Source organism: Salvia miltiorrhiza, chromosome 3 (assembly GCF_028751815.1).
Source record: "Salvia miltiorrhiza cultivar Shanhuang (shh) chromosome 3, IMPLAD_Smil_shh, whole genome shotgun sequence".
Taxonomy (NCBI): Eukaryota; Viridiplantae; Streptophyta; class Magnoliopsida; order Lamiales; family Lamiaceae; genus Salvia; species Salvia miltiorrhiza.
Window position 1 is genome coordinate 54,826,181 of NC_080389.1, and position 16,227 is coordinate 54,842,407.

The window sequence follows — 16,227 nt, forward strand, 5'->3', positions numbered from 1 at the left end:
TTCACATCCTCTCCTATCTCGGATTTCAATATTAAACTCTTGAAGGAGGAGGATCCACCTTATCAACCTCGGCTTGGCATCTTTCTTCTCAAATAAATACCGGATGGCCGCATGGTCGGTGTGAACAATAGATTTTGTGCCAATGAGGTAGGAGCGGAATTTGTCGAAGGCATACACAACCGCCAAAAGTTCCTTTTCAGTGACGGTGTAGTTTGATTGAGCCTTATCTAGAGTCCTACTAGCGTAGTAGATGACTCTAAATAGCTTGTCTTTCTTTTGCCCCAACACGGCCCCGACGGCGATGTCGCTTGCGTCACACATGAGCTCAAACGGTTGTGACCAATCCGGTGTGATCAAGATGGGAGCACTCACTAAAGCCTTTTTGAGTTTCTCAAAGGCCACCAAACAATCTTCATCAAAGTTGAACTTTGCATCTTTTTCAAGAAGGTGACATAAGGGTTTGGTGATCTTTGAGAAATCTTGGATGAATCTTCGATAAAACCCGGCATGTCCAAGGAAGCTTCTCACGGCTTTCTCATTGGATGGTGGTGGAAGCTTCTCAATGGCCACTATCTTTGCTCGATCCACCTCCAATCCGGCTTTGGAGACCTTGTGTCCAAGCACAATTCCATCCCTAACCATAAAATGACATTTTTCCCAATTCAATACAAGGTTAGTTTCCTCACACCTTTGCAACACAATAGATAGATTATGGAGACAATGATCAAAAGAATTGCCAAAGATAGAAAAGTCATCCATAAAAACTTCCATTACATTTTCAATTAAATCATGGAAAATGGCCATCATGCATCGTTGAAAAGTAGCGGGGGCATTGCAAAGACCAAATGGAATGCGTCTATAAGCAAAAATGCCATAAGGACAAGTGAAAGCGGTCTTTTCTTGGTCCTCCGGGGCAATCATGATTTGATTATACCCGGAGTACCCATCAAGAAAACAATAAAATTCATACCCCGCCAACCTATCAAGCATTTGGTCAATAAAAGGAAGAGGAAAGTGATCTTTTCGAGTAGCTGTGTTCAACATCCTATAGTCAATACACATCCTCCATCCATTTACTAACCTAGTTGCAATTAGCTCATTATGCTCATCTTTTATGACGGTTATCCCCCCCTTTTTAGCAACAACTTGAGTGGGACTAACCCACTCACTATCCGAAATAGCAAAAATAATTCCCGCATCTAGCAATTTGAGAACTTCTTTTCTTACTACTTCTTGCATAATAGGGTTTAACCGTCTTTGGCCTTGCCTCCTAGGTTTAAAATCATCTTCCATCAAAATCCTATGCATGCAAATGGATGGGCTAATCCCTTTTAAATCGGAAATTGACCATCCTATAGCGGACCTATACTTCCTCAAAACATTTAGCAATTGATCAAGCTCATGAGGAGAAAGGTAGGATGATACAATTACCGGATACGCCTCATCCTCACCAAGGAAGGCGTATTTCAAGTGTTCGGGGAGAGGTTTTAACTCCAAGCTGGGAGTCTTCTTCTCCACTCCTTCATCTTTCGGCTCTCCATTTCTCAAGTCCAAGAAACATGCCTCTCCTTGTGAAATTTTTCTGCACAAAGTTCATTTCATTAGCCTCAATAAATAAGTTAGAAGCATTAAACTCATCATTATCAACAAAAGAGAATAGAGGGTTTAGGAGGCAAGTGTCCATTGGATTGTTGTAGATGTGGTACTCCTCCATGTTGATGCAAGACTCTATCACTTGCATCATCTTGCATTCACCAACCCTCTTTTCTTCTTCCTCCTTGTACTTGAGAGCCTTGTGGATTGAAAATGTGAAGCTCTCGTCATTCACTCTAAGGGTGAGTTCGCCCTTAGCAACATCAATGAGGGCTCTCCCCGTTGCCAAGAAAGGGCGCCCCAGAATTAAAGGCACATCTTTGTCTTCCACCATGTCCAAAACAACAAAGTCCACCGGGAAAATGAAATTGTTGACTTTCACTAGGACATCTTCTACTATCCCCTTTGGATAGGAAACGGAACGATCTGCCATTTGAAGGGCAATTGTGGTTGGCTTGATGGTGCCAATCTCTAGCTTGTTGAAGATTGAGAGCGGCATCAAATTTATACTTGCTCCCAAATCACACAAAGCTTTCCCAAAACGATCATTCCCAATATCACAAGGGATTGTGAAGCTCCCGGGGTCCTTGATCTTGGTGGGGATTTTTCTTTGGAGAACGGCACTACATTCTTCGGTTAGATTGACCGTCTCATTCTCTCCCATCTTCCTCTTGTTTGATATGACCTCCTTTAGGAACTTTGCATAGGAGGGCATTTGTTTCAAAGCTTCAATAAGTGGAATGTTGATGTGCACCTTTCGAAAAATCTCAAGAAACTTGGAGAATTCATTCTCCACATTCTTCTTTTGATGTCTTTGAGGAAAAGGGATTGGTGGGCAATAAGGTGGTGGAGCCACGTACACCTCCTTCTTCTTTCCTCTATCTCCTTGTTCCTTTGAAGGGTTGCCATCTCCAACTTCAACCACAACACCACTTCTATCTTCTTCGTCGGGCATCTTGGGCTCTTCATATGTTGTCCCACTCCTTAGAGCAATGGCCTTGCAATGCTCCTTGGGATTCACGATTGTGTTGCTTGGGAATTGCTCTTGTTGGTGTTGATTGTTTATAGACTCGGCAATTTGTCCCACTTGTATCTCAAGCATTTTCAATTGCTTGGCTTGAGCCTCTAACTTCTCATCCGTTCTTGTCATGTGAGCTTGAGTCGTGGTCATGAACTTCATCAATATTTCTTCAAGGTTGAGCTTCTTCTCTTCCTTGATCATGCCATGGCTCACCGCAAATCCGGGCGGTGGTTGCAAGAAATTGTTTGGATTGCTATAGGAGAGGTTAGGGTGGCGGTTAGGTTGGAATCCTTGAGTGTATTGCCCTTGCCCTTGGTAGCCACCTTGTTGTTGGGGCCGGAAGTTCGCATAGCCTCGGTTGTTGTTGTTGTTGATGTAGTTCACATCCTCGAAGCTAGTTTGTTCTTCAACCACGGGCTCTACCCTTGACATTGATATAGCATCAATCTTGCTATTCATGGCGGTCAATTGAGCCGTCAAAAGAGCTATCGGATCCGAGCTTGTTGTAGCCGCCACCTTCTTCAAGATGATCCTCTCCGTTGGGAATTGATGGCAATTGGTGGCCAAGTTCTCTATGATGTGAGCGGCCTCCGCGTGGCTTTTCTCCAACAATGCTCCATTGGCCGATGCATTCATGTCTCTTTGCATCTCACCACTACACCCGGTGTAGAATACACAAATGATTGTGTTTTGATCTAAACCATGGTTAGGGCACTTCCTTAGCATCTCTTTGAATCTCTCCCAAGCTTCGTAGAAGGATTCTCCATCAAATTGGTGAAATTGGACTATGTCCTTCTTCATCTTCATGGTTTTACCCGGAGGGTAGAACTTGTTGAGAAACTTTTGAGCCATGTTCTCCCATGTAGTGATAGAACCACCCTCTAAAGATTGGTACCATGTCTTGGCCATGCCCCTTAGCGAAAAGGGGAAAAGTCGAAGTCGAATGGCATCCTCCGGGACTCCATTCATCTTGATGGTGCCGCATATCTCCAAGAAGTTTCCAAGATGTCCATTCGGGTCATCTTGGGAAAGACCGGCGAATTGGTTTTGTTGTACCATATTTATGAGGGCCGGCTTGAGCTCAAAATTTGTGGCGTTGATTCTCGGGGCATTCACTCCTCCTTGTTGGACAATGGGTTGGAACATATTGCTAATAGGTGGTGGTGGAGGTGTATTTCTTAGAGCTTCTTGCTCATTGATTTTCCCTTGCATGGCTTCTAATTGCATTTGAAGTTGACGGATTAAGTCGTGATTTTCCGCCATAGCTTCCTCCAACTCTCTATCTCTTCTTGTTCTTGCTTTGTTGTGTCGACAAAAAGCTTCAACCTCAAGGTTTATAGGTATAAGAGGTGCACCCTTAGATCTTGTGTTCATACACTACCTATCAGCCAACAAGAACAAGAAGTCAAAACACAATCTTAAAATAGAAAACAAAAATTAAAGCAAGTAAAATGTCTAAAGTAGTTAAGCACAATGAAGCAAAATATCACAAGCAAAGAAACTAAACTAATCCCCGGCACCGGCGCCAAAAACTTGTTCGCTATTATTTTCACCACGCCGCAAGTATACGGGTAGTTGTAATATATGGAAGCAAGGTCGTATCCCACAAGGATTAGTAGTTCAATCTAGTGATTATCCTAATTCATTTTACTCGACTATTTAGACTAAATGATTGAGTGATTGGTTTGATTATCTAACTAAATACTTAACAAGTGCAAAGACAAATAAAAATCAAATAAGCAAAGTGGATAAATAAGATGATTAAGGCGATTTAGGGACTAGGCATCGATGATTAAGAAAAAGACTTCAATTATAACTCAATACTAATCTTGACGAACCTAATTATCTAGAGTGATCTCCCAACTGGTTTTAGCCCCCTCCCGGACGACTAAAACGGTAGATTACGGGTCATAGTTGCCGTCCCCGGTCAACTTCTAACCTATAACTCCCAAAAGCACACAAAGATCGACATACTCTCACCCAACTCTCAACCTCCCGGTTATCGAATTGATATGTTTCAAACACCTTATCTATTGCAATTATCCTCTCCCGATTCAAAGTGCAAATTAGAAATGCATAGAATGTGGCCAACAATCCATACAAGAAATAAATCAAGGGTTTGAAAAGATAATGTGCAAATGAACAAACAAGATTTATATTGAGCATAAATAATCAATCCATTACAATAATCATCTAGCCTAATCCCCAAATCAAAGAGAAATTTAGCCTAACATGTTCAAACACAATAAATCAAAGTTAAAGGTGTACATAATGAAAGAGAGAGTAAGAAATGACAAATCCTATTTATGAGCTTCTTCTTCCTTCTCTTCTCTTCAATGGTCTTCAATGGTAGATGGGTGTGTTAAAGGAGGCTAGGGTTTTTGTGTGTGGAGTGTTGGGGAAGATGAGTGATGGAGAAGAAGAATAATGAGAGAAAAAGGGGAAAAATGGGGTTTAAGGGTTGAAAAAACGCGACTCCGCTCTTTTCCCGCGGTCATGGCCCGCGCCCGTGGTGCTCAAACGTGGGCGAAACTCAGGGAACCCGCGGTCCCGCCCCGCGGCCGCGGGTGGTGACCGTGGGGGGACCCGCGGTCCCAGCCCGCGGCCGCGGGTGGTGACCGCGGTACATCCCTGGACTTGAGCACTTAGCCCGCGGTCCCACCCCGCGGCCGCGGGTGGTGACCGCGGGCGATACCTTCCCCACGACGCGTGACCGCGGCCGCGGCCTCTGTGCGCGGCTGACTTTGTCGGCCCCGTTCTCCCTCGTCCGAGCTCTGATTCGGGCGCCGTTCACGCTCATGGATTCCTCTCGAGACGTACTTCAATCCTATGCTCTCACAATTCTCCAATCAACTCTTGATTTGCCCTGAAAATACTCAAAAACTATACCAAGCAATCAAAACTTCATAAATACTCAAAATTGGGATACAAACACATATATGCAATCAATTCATGGGGAAAAATGACAACAATTCGTGTGATATTGAGGTATGAAATCCATGTTTGTCAATGCCATTTGCCCCTATCTGTGGGGTGTCTTCGCCTGCTGCCAGTGACTCGTCAGCCTCGATGAGTTCTGATTTGGGAAGTCTCCTCTTCCCGGAGATTCAATCTATATGGTCCAGCCTATTTCTGCTGGAGTTTTGGAACAGCCTAGGGCTCCTTCACTGACCCGGCCGCAGCAGTTACTGTTGAAGAACGCAGTGCATCAGATTTCAGCCTCAGACCCGGAGCAGCTTCCTGTGACTTTGTATGGCCCGGAACAGCCTGTGTCTCAGACGGCTAGGAACGACAGGGCACCGCCACCACCTGAACCGAACCCTTTTAGGGTTTCGTATGCTTCATCTCTTACACAAAATATCATGCGCTCTGCTGATGTTCCCGCTCACAATTTCACGGCGCTCAAGCCATCCATTGTGGACGACAAACCTTGCCCGATTCTTTCGCCGCAATTCCATCAACGTCAGACTAAGAAATTTGAGCACGCTCTTCATGGTCGGCTGCTTCTTCATAAGGGAGATTCGCCTAGATTTGCTCATGACCTGCATAAAGAACTCGGTATTCTTTGGAAGACCAACGATCCTTGGCATATTGTTCCTCTTGGCAAGGGATACTTTACGATGCGTTTTTCTTCGGCCTTGGATTTTGCGGTTGCTAATGGCAAGCCCTCTTGGCGTCTTCTCTCGGGGATGCTTCGCCTTCAGGCTTGGGTACCTTTATTCGATCCTTACAAAGCCACTGCCATTTTAGCTCAAGTTTGGATCCGTATTTTTCATTTGCCTTATGAATTTTGGCATCCTGAAGTGATTTCTGGCATCGCTCTTCATGTGGGAGCGCCTATTAAGATTGATGCCCAATCTGCGAATGCCTTCGTAGGTCATTTTGCCCGTGTGCTCATTGAGATGGATATTACGGCAGAGGTTCCCGACTATATTGATGTTAAATGCGGCGATCGTTCGTTTGAGGTTGAGTTCGGGTATGAAAATTTACCTTACTATTGTCATTCTTGTCATATCATTGGCCATACTACTAATGATTGTAGGAAAAGCTCCTCTGTTGAGAATAATTCTCCCCCGATTCCGGACACTAATCTGGACGGAGAGTTCAAGAAGGTTAAAGCTCGCAATAAGAATAATCCAGGATGGCATAGAGTTGAGCATACCCCATCTACTGATCCGAATAGGAGTGTTAACAAGGCTGCCGAGCAAACTCCTTCTCACACCGATCCGAATAGGAATGGTAATTCCTTTGATGCTCTTGTGGTTTTGGGAAAAGAGGCCGATGCCGTCACAGCTGCGGAACCTGGCTTAGATCAAACCGCTGAACCACAAGCTCAGGGAAGTGAGGCTGATGGAAAAATTGATTATCTCTCTGCGGATATTTTTTAAACCACTAAGGGGCATTCGTCTGTTACGAACGTCCCTCCGCATGGTATGGCAGAATCTAGTTCCAATTCTTTATCCGTTCCGGAAAATTTAGAATTTAATGACGATGTTTCCGAACATATGGTTGATGATGCTAACGATATTACCTCGGGAACTATCTCCGATATAGCCATGACTCCTTCCAACTCAGCTCAAGCAACTGGCGATCAGCAATCTCCTACTCCAGTGGGCTCGGGGAGCGAGCTTTGCCTCTTGATCAGGCTCGCCCAGCTTCAGACTCGTCAGTTCAACAAACCTCTACTGTGCTTGATACGCCTGTTATGGCTGAGCTCACCGAAGCTCCTACGACAGACGTCAACCGCGGCCGTGGGCACCCTAAGGGCGCTACAAAGCAATCTGGGAAAAGGGGGGTCTCTGATACCTCTATAAAGCACCGGCTACGACATCCTGCTATTCAGAGCCCCAACGGTTGCCTGCCTTCAGATATATCGGTTTTCCAGAGTAAGATCCAAGAAGCCACGGTCAAAGGTCTTACTCTTTCCGCGTTTACTATTTCTGCTCTTAAGGATGCAACCGGTCTTGCGATGACGACGGTCTCTACTCAACGTTGGGGGGACATCATGGATTCTGATATTCATACTGAGGATGATGCTTTTGACTTTTGATTGTCATGGGGCTCCAGCCCTGGAGCTCCTGCACCTTTCATGTCTCTTTTTGCTCTCACGGTGTTGTCCCCTCTAGGTCTCCGCCGTTATGTTTTTTCAAAGATATTGCATCACGCCCATTTCAATTAGTTAGAAAAGTGTTTGTTGTTGGATTAATCACGAGAAAAAGCCATGCGTGTGGGACCATAACATCAAACAATATAATACAACAACAATACATCACCACATAAAATGAGCGGGATTGAACCCAAGACCTCTCACAAATGAGAGTTATTGGATGCCTCAACTTTGCCATTAGAGCAAGGCCTCATCGGCCTTGTTGCTAAATTTTAATTAATTAATTCTTAGGATAGAATCTTTATTTTTTTTTGGGCTTGTATTTCCAATTTCCAAAGATATAATTGATGAAATAGTGGTGTTCGTGGTGTAGGCTGATTAAACAAATATGGTATTCATATTTGCGGTTGCGGAAGTGGCAGTACGAGCTTCACATGTATTTGGTATTATCGCTTCAACCAAACATACGATTGATGGAAAAGCATTTCCACTCACAAAAAGACACTTCGCGGTGAAGGAAAATGGCATCAACTATCAAGTACAATTTTGTCACCATTGATTATATAACAAAGCTCATATTATTCACCCTACATTACAGCCTGGTTCCCGGCTAAATCTTGGGGAACACAAATTCTACATCTGCTTCCATTATATTTTTAACTTCTTTTGTTATCCGAAGCATTTTGTACAAAATAATGTGTGGTCTAACTATATCACTAGTTAGGGTCGGCCCCGACCCGCGCCCGACCCGGCCCGTGCTCTAGACCCGAAACCCGGAATCCTAAATTATTATATTTGTTTATAATAATTGTTACTTTTAATAAGCATGACATATACATTTGTTCGCACAAATGTATACTTATATAAATATAAGTATTTATCTTCATTTAATATAAAGTATTATATTTTCTAAACCCTAAATTCTGTAAACTAAACCCTAAACCCTGTAAGCTAAACCCTAAACATGAACACTAAACCCTAATAGGAGTATTTACTTTTAATAAGCATAAGATATACATTTGGTCGCACAAATGTATACTTATGTTAATATAAATATTTACCTTCATTCAATATAAAACATTATACATATCAATAATTATTTTTTCGTACGATAATAATTATTTGATCAAATAATAATGTAATTATTTATGCTTATTAAAAGTAATCATTGTTATAATAAAAAATAATATTTGATATGGAGAAATGTAATGTTTCAAAAATATTATATTAATTGTAATTATTATTGTAATAAAAATTAATTATTATTATAATAAAAATTATTATTATTATTATTATAAAGAAAGGTAATGTTTTTAAAATATTATATTTCTTCATAATATTGATATTAACTACTTATATTAACATAAATATATATTTATGTGTACAAATGTACATATTATGTTTATTAAAAGTAACAATTATTATAAACAAATGTAATAATTAGGAACATGGGTCAAACACACGCGGGTCAGGGATCCGGGTCAGGAGGACGGGTTTTGGGCGCGGGTCGACCCGTCGCATGGGATGCGACGGTCGCACCCAATAATCCGCGCACTAGTTATTAGAGATGAAATATCCATGGAGTAAAATGTTAGAACAACTATGTATTATTTAAGCTTGTTAACACATATTTATATGAAAAGATTATAAATTTCATAGAACTTGTATATCTCGCTAAATATTAACACCAAAATTTGCTTAGGTGCAAATTAAATATATCCCAAATTATAATGTCGTAGGATTATATATTTTACTTATTTATTTATTTTGTAACTGAGTCATTCATATTTCTTAGAGAGAGTTAATTTTGTAACTGATTAATCTTTTGTTTTAAATAAGTTCATAATTCAAAAAACTATTTTGATATCCAGAATATAGTTGATAATTAGGAAATATAGTTTGAATTTAAATTAACTTATGTCGACACTATATTAAGTGCTTGTTTGGTTCAAGTAGAGGAATGAAATCAAATAAATGGGAAAAATGGTAACAATAAGTATTGCTTTTATTGAGGTGTTTGGTTCAACAATAAAAATGAATCACTAGTGAGGATTCTTTTTTTGTTTTTGTTTTTGTTTTTTTCCTCCTCTATTTTGAGGATTAGCGAATTGAGTGATTGAGTTTAGGGTTGAGCATAGAACCGACTGAACCGAAAAAACCGACCGAACCGATCATTTCTGGTTCGGTTCGGTTTTAGAATTTATGGTTATCGGTTCGGTTCGGTTTTTATACTTAAAAACCGATCATTATCGGTTCGGTTGTCGGTTTTTTAGTTTTGGTTCGGTTATGAACCGAACCGAACCGATCATGATATATATATATATAATATATTATTAATTATATTATTTAATTTAATTTAATATACTAAATGGTAGTAGAAACTAGAAACCCTAAATCTATTCATTTCTCATTTTCTGGGCTTGAATTAGAAACATCTGCTGCCTTCCTTTTTCTCTAGCCTTGGCAGTCGCATAGCAGCCTTCCTTCCTCCCCCCTAAAATGCGGCGCCGCGCCGGGCGCCACCACTCATCCCCGCCGGCGACTAGCAGTAGGCCAGCGCGGCCGCGCAGGAGCCCACTTGGGCCACGCTGACGCAGCAGCAGCAGACCGGCGCCACTCCCGGCTTCTCCTGCGACGCTCTTCTCACCCTTCGCTACTTCTCCCACCCTTCTCCCCCTCGCCGCCAACAGCAGCGGCGACGAACGACAGCGCCACCATCTGTGTCTTGACTTTCCCTATTCGTCGATGCAGCACAGTGCGCCGCCCTCTCTTTCCCCCTTCTCGTCGGTCGGTTCGAAAAACCGACCGAAACCGATCGGTTTTTGATGGTTCGGTTTAGATCGGTTTTCGAACCAATATCGGTTCGGCTCGGTTTATACAATGGAACGTTCGGTTCGGTTTCGGTTAATCTTTTGTTTTAAATAAGTTCATAATTCAAAAAACTATTTTGATATCCAGAATATAGTTGATAATTAGGAAATATAGTTTGAATTTAAATTAACTTATGTCGACACTATATTAAGTGCTTGTTTGGTTCAAGTAGAGGAATGAAAAGAGAATGAAATCAAATAAATGGGAAAAATGGTAACAATAAGTATTGCTTTTATTGAGGTGTTTGGTTCAACAATATAAATGAATCACTAGTGAGGATTCTTTTTTTGTTTTTGTTTTTGTTTTTTTCCTCCTCTATTTTGAGGATTAACGAATTGAGTGATTGAGTTACCCAAATCAAACCAAACCAAACAAGTAACAGATTTAATTAATTGAATCCCTTTTTAAGCTCTGAAAAAGTCCAACCAAATATGGCTAAAAAGCAAGATTTCAATTTGAAATAAATTTCAATTTGATTTCAAATTTGAATGGTGTTGTGGATTAATCTAACAATTACGGAAGTGACGTCAGTCACGTATGGATCAACGAGCACTAGCAATCTAAAATCGCAAGCAACAGTAGAGCCCTCCGATGAACACCGGTGAGGGTGTCGATGGATGGGCCTCCGACGCCCAAGTCAGTGAATTAATATAAGTAACAGACGTAAGTAATTTAATGAAATAATAAATAATAGAAAAGAGATAGTGATAAATGGTATATCCGGAAGATCGAGATGTCTCGATCTTTGGAGGTAGAGCTATTGAGGGTTGTGGAGTGAGGAGCGATGGACGTCCGGGCTAGCGGGACTAGTAGACGATCGGAATCCTAAAGTGTTATGAGCGTGAAGGCGAAACGGAAGAACGGAGAATACGAGAGAGAAGGAGAGTGAGAGATCGTGTGCGAGTGAGTGTGTGAAAGCAAAAGAAATCTAGGCAATAATGGTTTTAGCTTTCTGAAAATGCAGTTGGAATATTAGTAGAGTGAAAGGTTCTTTTGAGAGAGAAAAACAAACTATCGCATTGTACACTAATTTTGCAATTATATTTGCATAAAGCTAAACCATTATTGTGCAGATTCGAATTTATCTACCTTATCGTGGAAGATGATGTCAATAATTATATACGGGCCATTTTAATCCTCATCAAGAAAACACGCAATCAAGTACTATAAAGTTGAGTACTACACAGTAGACATAAAAAATAAAAAATAAAAAATATCTTGCTGTCCGCAACCCTACTACCCACCTTAACCCCTTCATGATATTTGTAGCCGACATCTTGTGAAATATAGCGATTAGCGAGGGTCCACGTTGTGATATACTCACTCCGTTCACGAATTAAAATTCTACTTAAATTTAATTTTTTGTTCATCAATTAAAGTTTTAGTGTGCTTTTTTGTATTTTTTTACTCTTCTTTTTTTCTATATTTACTACCCTTTGCCATTAATGAACCCACCTTACAACAATTTTATCATTTTTATATTATATATTTACTACACTTTATCACTAGTGGACCCACCACACAACACCTTTGATCTTTAATTAACTACCTTTATCACTTTAGTCAACTACTCTTATATTTCACCTACAACATATTTTTTCAGTTTTTTTAGTCTTCATGTCCACCCTCAAATGGAGCTTTAATTCGTGGACGGAAGAAGTACTATCAAATAAATAAATAAATAATGTGCGTGTGTTGGTTAAGCGGTAAGAAGTTAATGCATACGATCAAAGGTCTTGAGTTCGAGTCCCCTGTGGCGCGACCTTTAAATTTCTTTATTTAATACTATTAATTTACCAAAATAAATAAATAAATGAAAGCTCATGTGTTAAAAAAATGTAGTATATGAAAATAATAAATATGAGTTGGATGGTCGTCTTCCAATATTAGTCGAGCAAAGTTTGGACAATTTGGAGAAAAGAAATAGACCACATGACATGAATACTATCCGGAACACCTGATTAAGGCAATTAAGCAAAAAAAGAAAAAAAGAAAAAAGAATTATATATATATATATATACATGTTTTGAGATGAAAATGAGCTCGTGGAATTAGTTATGACTTAACGAAATACAGAATGGCAACCCATAACCACTGTAATGTGCTGCCTACATTCAATTGACTGCGCCCTACGTACTACTTTGGCTTTTGCAAATAAAGTGAAATTATTAGTAAGTTCCACCAAATAATTGAGAAGATACAAATTTAAAGGAGTACTAATCTTGTTTAGGAAGAAAAATAGTCCATAAATTTTGCCCTCCCGAAACTGCCTAGAGATAACACCCTTGAAGTACTTTTTATCCCTTTAGATAAAGAGATAATATAATGAGCTATTTATATCTATCATTTAAATAAGGATCATATTTTTATATTTATTCATTTTGAAGAATAATATATTTATCTTACTTTTTATAAGATGATATAAAATCATAACACCATCCCTTAGGTATCAAACTATACATTGCCTAAGAAAAATGTGTTGCCTGAAAGTTTATAAGTTTGTTCTAATTTTTTTATCACATCAAAGCAAACAATGTATAAGGTGATAAATAAAACTAATCTATTTCTTATATCTCAAAACAAACACGCTCCAAGTATTAATGAAAGATCCTTCCCGAATTAAAGGAATGTATAATTTTTTTGAATAAATTATATAAGTAAATAAAGAAATTTAATGACCGTATCAAAGCAGACTCGAACCTAGGACCTCAGGCTTTGGGCATTAACCACCTACCGCTATGCCAACACAGCACACAATGAATGTACATTTTGAATTCATATGAGATGCGTTCTATTTCGCAGTTATACCTAAATGAAAGAAAAATAGGAGAAATTAGAAGGCCACATTGCATTAAACTCCAAGTTGCAGACTCGAAAATACCTTGTGCCAGAATACTTGTACCTCGGAATCTAGTGAGTAATCGCATTTTGCAGCATGAGCTGAACTGAGCATAAATCGTTTGGGGGTTTTGGTAGTTCAGTTAGTCTGAAAAGGCCATGAAAAAAAAGATACTTTCACAACTCAGTTTTGCGACCTAATTCTAATGATGCATTGATGAAGCAACCACCTCAATTTATTACCTTCCAACAACACAACTAAACCACTCTTTCTCTCTCAATTTTACGCACTCTCACATTCACTCCTTTTTCCATTTTCTGTAAACATTTCCGGCAGCGAAAATGGCCGAAATTATAGGAAAATGGTGTTTCCTTGTAGTTTTGTTGAGGTGTGTAGCAAGCAGCAGCCCATCCACTGCCACATACATAATATACATGGATAAATGGGCAAAGCCGCAGGAGTTCAACGACCACGATCACTGGTATTCATCAATGATCAAATCAGCAATCAACACAGAAGGCGGCGATGCAGGAGGTGCGGATAGGATAATCTACAGCTACCAGACCGCATTCCACGGCGTCGCCGCCCGGCTAAGCGCCGAGGAGGCCGAGAGACTGCAACGACACGACGGCGTGATGGCGGTGTTCCCGGACACCGTGTACCAGCTCCACACCACGAGAAGCCCTCTCTTCCTCGGCCTCGAACGCCAAGACAGCACAAGCACAACCACGCTATCCTACAAGCCATCCGACTACGACGTGGTGGTCGGCGTGCTGGACACCGGCGTGTGGCCGGAGAGCCCCAGCTTCAACGACACGGGCATGACGCCCGTGCCCGCCCACTGGAGAGGCGCCTGCGAAGTCGGCCGCGGCTTCACCAAGCGCCACTGCAACAGGAAGATCGTGGGAGCCAGAGTGTTCTACCGGGGATACGAGGCCGCCTCCGGCAAGATCAACGAGCAGGAGGAGTACAAGTCGCCCAGGGACCAAGACGGCCACGGCACGCACACTGCCGCCACCGTAGCCGGCGCTCCCGTGCAAGGCGCCAATCTCATGGGCTATGCTTACGGTACTGCCCGAGGGATGGCGCCAGGGGCCAGGATCGCCGCCTACAAGGTTTGCTGGACCGGAGGCTGCTTCAGCTCCGACATCCTCTCCGCCGTCGATCGAGCCGTCGCTGACGGCGTCAACGTTCTGTCCATCTCGTTGGGCGGCGGAATCTCGTCGTATTTCCGCGACAGCCTCTCCGTGGGCGCTTTCGGGGCGATGGAGAAGGGCGTGTTCGTGTCGTGCTCAGCCGGCAACGGCGGCCCTGACCCCATCAGCCTCACCAACGTCTCGCCCTGGGTGACCACCGTCGGCGCCAGCACCATGGACAGAGATTTTCCGGCTACAATTAAGCTCGGAACAGGTCGGTATCTGACCGGAGCCTCGCTCTACAAAGGTCGTCGAAATCTTTCCCCAAACAAACAGTATCCGTTAGTCTACCACGGGAGCAACTCAAGCAATCTAACGCCGAGCTCAATGTGCTTGGAAGGCACTCTCGACCGCCACTCCGTCGCCGGAAAAATCGTGATATGCGACAGAGGCATTAGCCCCCGAGTCGAAAAAGGTCAGGTAGTGAAAGACGCCGGCGGAGTAGGCATGATTCTGTCCAACACCGCCACCAACGGAGAGGAGCTTGTCGCCGACTGCCATCTCCTTCCCGCCGTGGCAGTAGGTGAGTCAACAGGAAAGCTGATAAAGCAGCACTACGCCGCCCACCGGAACGCCACCGCAACACTCTCATTTCTGGGAACGAATCTGAAAATCAGACCATCACCCGTGGTGGCGGCATTTTCATCAAGAGGACCAAACATCCTCTCCCTAGAGATACTGAAGCCCGACATGGTGGCGCCCGGCGTGAACATCCTGGCCGCCTGGACGGGCGAATTGGGGCCGTCAAGCCTGCCGACAGATCACCGTCGCACCAAATTCAACATACTCTCCGGCACATCAATGTCCTGCCCTCACGTGAGCGGCGTGGCGGCGCTGATCAAGTCGAAGCATCCGAATTGGAGCCCCGCCGCGATTAAGTCGGCGTTGATGACGACAGCATATATCCATGACAACACGCAGAATCCCCTGAGAGACGCCTCCTCCGCCACACCGTCCACCCCTTACGACCACGGCGCCGGCCACATAAATCCGGTGAAAGCGGTCGACCCTGGTCTCATCTACGACATAGGAGCACAGGAGTACTTGGAGTTTCTGTGCGCTCAGGGGCTGACGTCGTCGGAGCTGCTGGTATTCACCAAATTCGCCAACAGAAGTTGCAGGCACAGCCTGCCCAATGCGGGAGATCTCAACTATCCGGCCATCTCAGCAGTTTTCCCAGAGAGCACGAACGTGACAGTGGTGACGCTCCACAGAACCGCGACGAATGTGGGGCCCCCTGTGTCGAGCTACCACGTGGTGGTGTCGGCGTTCAAAGGCGCATCCGTGAGGGTTGAGCCTGCAACGCTCCAGTTCAGTAGCGCAGTGAAGAAGATAACATACAAGGTGACGTTCATCAGCAAGTCGAGGCAATCCACTCCTGAATTCGGATCGATTATATGGAAGAATGGGGTGCACAAAGTCAGAAGCCCCGTGGTGATAACATGGCTGCCGCCCTTATGAGCAACCCACCATGCACAATAAGGAGAAGCTCCACATGTTTCTCTTCTTTCTTAATTATTGAATCAAATGCTTTTTCTAGCTACATTTTAGCATTCTGTAGTTGTTCAATTCCAACCTCCTTAATTTCGCTTTCATCTTA

At 42.7% G+C, this 16,227-nt stretch overlaps 2 protein-coding genes and 1 non-coding gene across 3 annotated transcripts; all 3 read left to right on the plus strand.

Annotated features, from left to right (window-relative positions):
* Positions 1-3,311: 3,311 nt before the first annotated feature.
* On the plus strand, positions 3,312-3,418 carry LOC131019222 (small nucleolar RNA R71). Its single transcript, XR_009100143.1, has one exon. It is a non-coding gene; the product is annotated as a small nucleolar RNA R71 (small nucleolar RNA).
* Positions 3,419-5,730: 2,312 nt separating this feature from the next.
* On the plus strand, positions 5,731-7,002 carry LOC131019014 (uncharacterized). Its single transcript, XM_057947701.1, has one exon. It carries the CDS (start codon positions 5,731-5,733, stop codon positions 7,000-7,002), a length of 1,272 nt encoding a protein of 423 aa, XP_057803684.1.
* Positions 7,003-13,221: 6,219 nt separating this feature from the next.
* On the plus strand, positions 13,222-16,227 carry LOC131014491 (subtilisin-like protease SBT1.3). The gene has a single exon (XM_057942482.1). The coding sequence runs from the start codon at positions 13,773-13,775 to the stop codon at positions 16,086-16,088; it is 2,316 nt and encodes a 771-aa protein (XP_057798465.1). The 5' UTR covers positions 13,222-13,772; the 3' UTR covers positions 16,089-16,227.